Raw genomic sequence first — 10,000 nt, forward strand, 5'->3', positions numbered from 1 at the left:
AAGATGCCGCTGCCAAAAAAACAAGATGCCGCTGCCAAAAAACAAGATGCCGCTGCCAAAAAAACAAGATGCCGCTGCCAAAAAAACAAGATGCCGCTGCCATAAAACAAGATGCCGCTGCCAAAAAACAAGATGCCGCTGCCATAAAACAAGATGCCGCTGCCAAAAAACAAGATGCCGCTGCCACAAAACAAGATGCCGCTGCCATAAAACAAGATGCCGCTGCCATAAAACAAGATGCCGCTGCCAAAAAACAAGATGCCGCTGCCATAAAACAAGATGCCGCTGCCAAAAAACAAGATCCCGCTGCCATAAAACAAGATGCCGCTGCCATAAAACAAGATGCCGCTGCCATAAAACAAGATGCCGCTGCCAAAAACAAGATGCCGCTGCCATAAAACAACATGGCGACGACAAAAAACACTGAGCTCAAGTCTTCAAGACAACTTGAAAACACAACAACGCATCTCATTATTTCATGCATTTAAAGTTTGTGTTCATTCTGCCGATGACTCTTAAGTCGAACTTTTTTATGTCGGACTGCAACTACCTCACAGTAACACACACACACACACACACACTATCGACGGCCATCAGCCCTCCTCCATCACACCACTAATGCTTTTATTGTTGCTCATGTTCCTATTTATTTTATGAATCTGAAGCATGTTTCCCCTGAAGAGATTAGAGAAGGAGGTCAATATTATCTCAATTAACCGGCAACGCTCTGCTGCAGCTCCATCTCTCCCCCTCTCCCCCTCTGCCCTGTCGATAGTATTTATCAGTCCATCCCTTAAGTGGCTGGCTGTTTGTCGTTTCACCTCCATTAATCCCTCCCTCCATCTTTCCTCTCCTTCTCTTTCGACCCCAGTCTTCTTCTTTGTGTTGCTCTCCATGTCTTCTTCTTCTTTCTCGCTATGTTTGTGCATATTTTAAACAACATATTAACAAAAGAAGATGTTTTATGGATGCTTCTAGATCTTTACAACACCTTCTTCTTCTTCTGTTGTGCATGTTTCAGCTCCCAAGTCCAAATTTAGATTTTTCTGTTCCTGTTGACTCTTTCCCACCAAAGATTTGGACCAAACACAGGAAGTCGTGTTGTTTCCTCCAAAATAAGACTTTCGCCAGTTAAATATGTCCTCGTTTCTCCTCCTGCCAAGACACAATACAACACAATACAACACAAGACACAATGCAACCAGTATTATTTCACAGGTAGATCGTCAACAAAGCACATCTGCTCTACTTATTCCTCCTTCCTGCTACTTTATACTTCACTACATCTCAGAGGCAGATATTGTACTTTTACTGATAGTACTGATTCCTACATCTGAAAACATTCTTTTATTATATGATGCAGTACCATAGTACTCATCTACCAAGTGTCTAACGTTGAGAAACAGGAGTAAAATTCTCATGAAAACAGAGTATTCTATGGTAAAGGAGCCGTCCATGATGAGTACTTGTACTTTGGATATTGAAGTACATTTAGCTGAATGCAGAGCTGTGGTATTTCTACTTCCTCCTCTTCTTAAGTGTAACATCAGTCCTCTTTTACCTTCGTCCAGCTCCATTAAACACGAAATGAAACACAGAAGTAGGCTTTAATTACATACAACACACGCAGGAAGTGATGCTGGTTTCTTCTTCGACTGTTTATTCTGACGAATAAGAAGCGGAAACAAAGTGCCACTTCCTGTGCACAAGAAAGGAAGAATAATCGTGTTTCTATTCACCTCCAGACCAAGAAAAAGGGAAAGTTTCAACCATTTTAAAGTACGTAAACAATCACACAGGAGAAACGTCTTTAACTTCTCTTCTTCTGTGGTGCAGCACCTCAAATATCAACGGTAAACTCTGAGCAGTGACAGGAACCTGGATTAAACAGGGAGAAGAAGAAGAGGTGGAGGTTGGACAATGCCGGCGGAGGAGGGTTGAGAGGGGGAGGCAGAGGGGGGGGGCTGATGGATGGAAAAATGGCTTCCCCTCGTGGTCTCTCAAGTGAGTAATAGAGGCCGAAATTTCATTTTGCAAGTGGCTGATTTAATGATCCAAAGGGTAATTAATGGCCTGATTATCTTAATGTTAAATATGGCCAGCAGCAATTACACTGACCTGTCTGTCAAGGTCTGGCCCCCCACTCCGCCTCCCAATTAGGTCCTGTTTGGAGGTCCAGGGGGGGGGGGGGAGGATGGGGGGGAGGACAAACAGAAAAAGGAAGCACGAGAAGGACGAGGAACAGATGGAAGTGGAAACAAGGAAAAGAAAGAGGAAGAGGATCATTTGGAGGGACGGGTGTGAAGGAAGGAAATAAAAGATTCCTCCCCCCCCCTCCCCCTCCCCCCCCCCCCCCTCCCCCTCCCCCTCCCCCTCCCCCTCCCGCTCGGACCGGAGGGAGGAATTATGTTCGGAGAGATCGCACCTCGCCTCCACGGCGACGGCCCCGTCCAATGAGATATGTGACAGGGCCGAGAGCCCCGCCATCTCCAACTGTTGTCATCATCTCTTTATCTCCCCCACCCCCCCCCCCGCCCCCCCCCCCCCCCCCCCCCCCTGCTCATCGTCCTCCCTCAGCGACGGCCGGTCCAGGTCTCATTAACATCAGCCGGGTCTCAGGAGGCGAGACTGTCGCCGCTAATCGTTTTTTGCAGAAACACGACGTCTCTCCGCCGCCAACAATGGAGGACTACTTGTTGACGAGCCTCACCCCGGCGGGGGTGAAACTGGGGGGGATCCTGTTAGAACTGGTACAAAACCACCGAAAGACTCGTCCTCTTAAACGTTCCCATTAACCTCTGGCGGCCCCGCGGTCGGCCATCATCACCTCAGCTGGCTGAAGGGCTGAGGGGCTGAAGGGCTGAGGGGCTGAGGGGCTGAGGGGCTGAAGGGCTGAAGGGCTGAGGGGCTGAGGGGCTGAGGGGCTGAAGGGCTGAGGGGCTGAGGGGCTGAGGGGCTGAGGGGCTGAAGGGCTGAGGGGCTGAGGGGCTGAAGGGCTGAGGGGCTGAGGGGCTGAAGGGCTGAAGGGCTGAGGGGCTGAGGGGCTGAGGGGCTGAGGGGCTGAGGGGCTGAGGGGCTGAAGGGCTGAGGGGCTGAGGGGCTGAAGGGCTGAGGGGCTGAGGGGCTGAAGGGCTGAAGGGCTGAGGGGCTGAGGGGCTGAGGGGCTGAGGGGCTGAGGGGCTGAAGGGCTGAAGGGCTGAGGGGCTGAGGGGCTGAGGGGCTGAAGGGCTGAGGGGCTGAGGGGCTGAAGGGCTGAAGGGCTGAGGGGCTGAAGGGCTGAGGGGCTGAGGGGCTGAGGGGCTGAAGGGCTGAGGGGCTGAGGGGCTGAAGGGCTGAGGGGCTGAGGGGCTGAGGGGCTGAAGGGCTGAAGGGCTGAGGGGCTGAAGGGCTGAAGGGCTGAGGGGCTGAGGGGCTGAAGGGCTGAGGGGCTGAAGGGCTGAGGGGCTGAAGGGCTGAGGGGCTGAAGGGCTGAAGGGCTGAGGGGCTGAAGGGCTGAGGGGCTGAGGGGCTGAAGGGCTGAGGGGCTGAAGGGCTGAAGGGCTGAGGGGCTGAAGGGCTGAGGGGCTGAAGGGCTGAGGGGCTGAAGGGCTGAGGGGCTGAGGGGCTGAAGGGCTGAGGGGCTGAAGGGCTGAGGGGCTGAGGGGCTGAGGGGCTGAAGGGCTGAAGGGCTGAGGGGCTGAAGGGCTGAAGGGCTGAGGGGCTGAGGGGCTGAAGGGCTGAGGGGCTGAGGGGCTGAAGGGCTGAGGGGCTGAAGGGCTGAGGGGCTGAGGGGCTGAAGGGCTGAGGGGCTGAGGGGCTGAGGGGCTGAAGGGCTGAGGGGCTGAAGGGCTGAAGGGCTGAGGGGCTGAGGGGCTGAAGGGCTGAGGGGCTGAAGGGCTGAGGGGCTGAGGGGCTGAAGGGCTGAGGGGCTGAGGGGCTGAAGGGCTGAGGGGCTGAAGGGCTGAGGGGCTGAGGGGCTGAGGGGCTGAGGGGCTGAGGGGCTGAAGGGCTGAGGGGCTGAGGGGCTGAAGGGCTGAGGGGCTGAGGGGCTGAGGGGCTGAAGGGCTGAGGGGCTGAGGGGCTGAAGGGCTGAAGGGCTGAGGGGCTGAGGGGCCGAGGGGCCGAGGGGCCGAGGGGCCGAAGGGCCGAGGGGCTGAGGGGCTGAGGGGCCGAGGGGGCTGCTAAGTTTGGGCGTGATGCCCGTCGTGGTGTGTCCACCACTACCGCTGATGCAAACTCAGTTTCTTTGGCGCTGCAGCTCGTTGTTTTAATTATCTGTCGGTTGGCGCATCAACACCAGCACCCACGGCCCCAACGCCACGCGTTAGCAGGCATGAGCGGACAGGAAGTGACAGTGCTGCTAATCCGGAGCTCCTGGCCGCCGGACACGGGGAGGTGGTTGGTGCCCCCCCCACCACCCTTCCCTCGTGCCAGCGACTGACCTTTGTGCGGTTTGTTTGATTCTCTGCTGGGGTGGAGATGAGGAACCAAGAACGATCCAGACCTTCCAATCCGATGAAAACCTGGATTATCTGGGTTCTAAGAACCAACATTTCTTTAATTGGCATCATCAGAATACACCGTCTTCCCAAAACCTACCTGGTGTGAGGTCCTGGTTGGTGTGAGGTGGAGGTGAAGGACAGGAGGAGGTCTGAGGAGCTCCACACCTTTTAATTCGACAGCGGACAAACGAGCAGGACTCGGGCCGGCTGAAGGATGAGCTCCGCGACGCCGCCGCCGCACTTAACAGCCCCACATGACGAATGCTCGGCCAGTCATAACTCAGCAGCGGGCCCTTTATGGGAACAGATTAGTCTTGTTCCCCCGAAGAAAAGGCGCTAACAGATTTAAAATTAGACCAGGGGGCTTTTTAATCTGGGCCGGGGGGGCAGGTGTGGAGGCTGCCCCCGATTGGGCTCAAGGGACCAGATGGGGCTACCGGGGGGGGGGGCATCCAGGGGGCCCACATCAGAAAGTAATTGCCCCCCAGGGTCAGAGGCGGTGGGGGGGGGGGGGGGGCACACACTGATTCTGTGATCCTAACACAGATTTGCTGGTCAGAGGCCTCCTCTGCATAAATACACCACATCTCCACCCGACCACGGGTTCAATCCTCCTCATTACGCAATGAAATCCTAAAAGAGACACAGGAAGTTGTGTTGTTTCCGCCAAAATAAGAGCTTCACCAAACGTCACACCCAAGTCTGTTCACTTAAACCTTCATGTTTCTAAATACATGTAACGATGAACTCCTCATCAGATCAGACTCGTTATGTTTCTGTGTGTGTGTGTGTGTGTGTGTGTGTGTGTGTGTGTGTGTGTGTGTGTGTGTGTGTGTGTGTGTGTGTGTGTGTGTGTGTGTGTGTGTGTGTGTGTGTGTGTGTGTGTGTGTGTGTTCACGTTGAGATCCGGTCGGTTAACTAGCCGCTCCGTCCCGCCGTCGTCTTCTCCACCGTTATTATCTGCAGCCCCACGGCCTGCATGTTAACCAGCACACACACACACACACACACACACACACACACACACACACACACACACCACAGAAGAAGAAGCCTCCTGACAGGCAGGGCCGGAGCAAACGTGGAGAAGTAATTGGCCCCTACATTCTAATTCATCTGTAAAAGGGAGGCCTTGATTAAATTAGTCCTAATAGACATTATTCTGTACATGACTGCCTTCGCCGCCGCGTCCCCCGACTCGCCTAACGAGCCCCCCAATTTACTATTGACATTAAGCCGGCTGACACGAGCCAATCACGGGGGCCGCTCATCGTCTGTCATGGCGGCGGGGTTATGTGAATGCAGGAGGGGGGGGGGGGGGTGAAAGCACAAACTAAATGCACATTCTTTATGCGTGAGTCATCAGATTAACCTCTCCCGTATTTTAATAATGAAGAAATAAATAACGTGACTCCGTCCGTCCGCCGCTCCGCCGGATGAATCCGTACGCCGACGGTCGACCCCCCCCCCCCCCCCCCCCCCTTTGGCTCATTGGCTCAGTCGGCAAATTGCTCACAGAGTAAAGAAGAGGGAGAAAACGGGGGAGGAGGTTTGTGGGTAATGTGTTTGGATTGAATGGGTTCACGGCGAGCGGCTGGTAAACATTTGAATCCTTCAGACGCTTCTCTTTTATTTGGGCGTTATTATATTTGATATCATATTATTATAATATATACGGCTTTGAGACGTTTATTTAATGCAGCAGAACGAAATGTTTGTTCACAGGAGAAGACTAAGCTGACGATGTGTAAATACGAATTTAACGGGATTTGGTTCAGTTTGTTGGAAACATTCTGTGATATTCACAAAAATACAAGTTATGAGACTTTTAAATTAGATCATCAGATGAATGAACGGTTGATAACAATCCAAATAAATCAAACTATAGTACATGTAAAAAATCAAATCCATCTTCTTCTCTGCAATGTTGTAGATCAGATCATATTGTCAACTTGTGGAGAACTTGTGGCGTTTGTGTAGAACTTGTAGAGAACCTGTCATGTTTGTGGAGAACTTGAAGAGAACCTGTCATGTTTGTGGAGAACTTGAAGAGAACCTGTCATGTTTGTGGAGAACTTGAGGAGAACCTGTCATGTTTGTGGAGAACTTGTGGAGAACCTGTCATGCTTGTGGAGAACTTGAAGAGAACCTGTCATGTTTGTGGAGAACTTGAAGAGAACCTGTCATGTTTGTGGAGAACTTGAAGAGAACCTGTCATGTTTGTGGAGAACTTGAAGAGAACCTGTCATGTTTGTGGAGAACTTGAAGAGAACCTGTCATGTTTATGGAGAACTTGTGGAGAACCTGTCATGTTTGTGGAGAACTTGAAGAGAACCTGTCATGTTTGTGGAGAACTTGAAGAGAACCTGTCATGTTTGTGGAGAACTTGAAGAGAACCTGTCATGTTTGTGGAGCACTTGTGGCGTTTGAGGAGAACTTGTGGCGTTTGAGGAGAACTTGTGGCATTTGAGGAGAACTTGTGGCATTTGAGGAGAACTTGTGGCATTTGAGGAGAACTTGTGGTGCCTGTGGAGAACTTGTGGCGTTTGAGGAGAACTTGTGGAGAACTTATGGTATTTGTGGAGAACTTGTGGAGAACCTGTCATGTTTGTGGAGAACTTGTGGCGTTTGTGGAGAACTTGTAGAGAACCTGTCATGTTTGTGGAGAACTTGAAGAGAACCTGTCATGTTTGTGGAGAACTTGTGGAGAACCTGTCATGTTTGTGGAGAACTTGTGGCGTTTGTGGAGAACTTGAAGAGAACCTGTCATGTTTGTGGAGAACTTGAAGAGAACCTGTCATGTTTGTGGAGAACTTGAAGAGAACCTGTCATGTTTGTGGAGCACTTGTGGCGTTTGAGGAGAACTTGTGGCGTTTGTGGAGAACTTGTGGCATTTGAGGAGAACTTGTGGCATTTGAGGAGAACTTGTGGCGTTTGAGGAGAACTTGTGGTGCCTGTGGAGAACTTGTGGCGTTTGAGGAGAACTTGTGGAGAACTTATGGTATTTGTGGAGAACTTGTGGAGAACCTGTCATGTTTGTGGAGAACTTGTGGCGTTTGTGGAGAACTTGTAGAGAACCTGTCATGTTTGTGGAGAACTTGAAGAGAACCTGTCATGTTTGTGGAGAACTTGTGGAGAACCTGTCATGTTTGTGGAGAACTTGTGGCGTTTGTGGAGAACTTGAAGAGAACCTGTCATGTTTGTGGAGAACTTGAAGAGAACCTGTCATGTTTGTGGAGAACTTGAAGAGAACCTGTCATGTTTGTGGAGCACTTGTGGCGTTTGAGGAGAACTTGTGGCGTTTGTGGAGAACTTGTGGCATTTGAGGAGAACTTGTGGCATTTGAGGAGAACTTGTGGCGTTTGAGGAGAACTTGTGGTGCCTGTGGAGAACTTGTGGCGTTTGAGGAGAACTTGTGGAGAACTTATGGTATTTGTGGAGAACTTGTGGAGAACCTGTCATGTTTGTGGAGAACTTGTGGCGTTTGTGGAGAACTTGTAGAGAACCTGTCATGTTTGTGGAGAACTTGAAGAGAACCTGTCATGTTTGTGGAGAACTTGTGGAGAACCTGTCATGTTTGTGGAGAACTTGTGGCATTTGTGGAGAACTTGTAGAGAACCTGTCATGTTTGTGGAGAACTTGAAGAGAACCTGTCATGTTTGTGGAGAACTTGAGGAGAACCTGTCATGTTTGTGGAGAACTTGTGGAGAACCTGTCATGTTTGTGGAGAACTTGTGGCGAACCTGTCATGTTTGTGGAGAACTTGTGGCGTTTGTGGAGAACTTGTAGAGAACCTGTCATGTTTGTGGAGAACTTGAAGAGAACCTGTCATGTTTGTGGAGAACTTGTGGAGAACCTGTCATGTTTGTGGAGAACTTGTGGCGTTTGTGGAGAACCTGTCATGTTTGTGGAGAACTTGAAGAGAACCTGTCATGTTTGTGGAGAACTTGAAGAGAACCTGTCATGTTTGTGGAGCACTTGTGGCGTTTGAGGAGAACTTGTGGCGTTTGTGGAGAACTTGTGGCATTTGAGGAGAACTTGTGGCATTTGAGGAGAACTTGTGGCGTTTGAGGAGAACTTGTGGTGCCTGTGGAGAACTTGTGGCGTTTGAGGAGAACTTGTGGAGAACTTATGGTATTTGTGGAGAACTTGTAGAGAACCTGTCATGTTTGTGGAGAACTTGTGGTGTTTGTGGAGCACTTGTGGTGTTTGTGGAGAACTTGTAGAGAACCTGTCATGTTTGTGGAGAACTTGTGGTGTTTGTGGAGAACTTGTAGAGAACCTGTCATGTTTGTAGAGAACCTGTCATCTTTGTGGAGAACTTGTGGTGTTTGTGGAGAACTTGTGGCGTTTGTGGAGAACTCGTGGAGAACCTGTCATGTTTGTGGAGAACTTGTGGCATTTGTGGAGAACTTGTTGTGTTTGTGGAGAACTTGTGGTGTTTGTGGAGAACTTGTGTTTGTGGAGAACTTGTGGTGTTTGTGGAGAACTTGTGGCGTTTGTGGAGAACTTGTGGCATTTGTGGAGAACTTGTGGCGTTTGTGGAGAACTTGTGGCGTTTGTGGAGAACTTGTGTTTGTGGAGAACTTGTGGTGTTTGTGGAGAACTTGTGGTGTTTGTGGAGAACTTGTGTTTGTGGAGAACTTGTGGTGTTTGTGGAGAACTTGTGTTTGTGGAGAACTTGTGGTGTTTGTGGAGAACTTGTGTTTGTGGAGAACTTGTGGTGTTTGTGGAGAACTTGAGTTTGTGGAGAACTTGTGGTGTTTGTGGAGAACTTGTTTGTGGAGAACTTGAGTTTGTGGAGAACTTGTGGCATTTGTGGAGAACTTGTGGCGTTTGTGGAGAACTTGTGGCGTTTGTGGAGAACTTGTGGCGTTTGTGGAGAACTTGTGCTGTTTGTGGAGAACTTGTGGCGTTTGTGGAGAACTTGTGGCGTTTGTGGAGAACTTGTGGCGTTTGTGGAGAACTTGTGGCATTTGTGGAGAACTTGTGGCGTTTGTGGAGAACTTGTGGTGTTTGTGGAGAACTTGTGGTGTTTGTGGAGAACTTGTGGCGTTTGTGGAGAACTTGTGGTGTTTGTGCAGAACTTGTGGCGTTTGTGGAGAACTTGTGGTGTTTGTGGAGAACTTGTGGTGTTTGTGGAGAACTTGTGGTGTTTGTGGAGAACTTGTGTTTGTGGAGAACTTGTGGCGTTTGTGGAGAACTTGTGGCGTTTGTGGAGAACTTGTGGCGTTTGTGGAGAACTTGTGGCGTTTGTGGAGAACTTGTGGTGTTTGTGGAGAACTTGTGGCGTTTGTGGAGAACTTGTGGCGTTTGTGGAGAACTTGTGGCATTTGTGGAGAACTTGTGGTGTTTGTGGAGAACTTGTGGCGTTTGTGGAGAACTTGTGGTGTTTGTGCAGAACTTGTGGCGTTTGTGGAGAACTTGTGGTGTTTGTGGAGAACTTGTGGTGTTTGTGGAGAACTTGTGGTGTTTGTGGAGAACTTGTGTTTGTGGAGAACTTGTGGCGTTTGTGGAGA

General features: G+C 50.5%; 1 protein-coding gene across 1 annotated transcript in view; it reads left to right on the plus strand.

The window, feature by feature from the left end:
• The window catches only part of agap1 (ArfGAP with GTPase domain, ankyrin repeat and PH domain 1), a gene marked incomplete at its 5' end in the record, with an annotated part of 91,647 nt that overhangs the window by 69,885 nt on the left and 11,762 nt on the right, over positions 1-10,000 (plus strand). The window contains one exon of the mRNA XM_079296861.1: positions 2,655-2,740. Coding sequence (XP_079152987.1) covers positions 2,655-2,740 — 86 coding nt within the window. The remainder of the gene's footprint in view (positions 1-2,654; positions 2,741-10,000) is intronic.

This window comes from Melanostigma gelatinosum, assembly GCF_949748355.1.
Source record: "Melanostigma gelatinosum genome assembly, chromosome: 24".
Classification (NCBI taxonomy): domain Eukaryota; kingdom Metazoa; phylum Chordata; class Actinopteri; order Perciformes; family Zoarcidae; genus Melanostigma; species Melanostigma gelatinosum.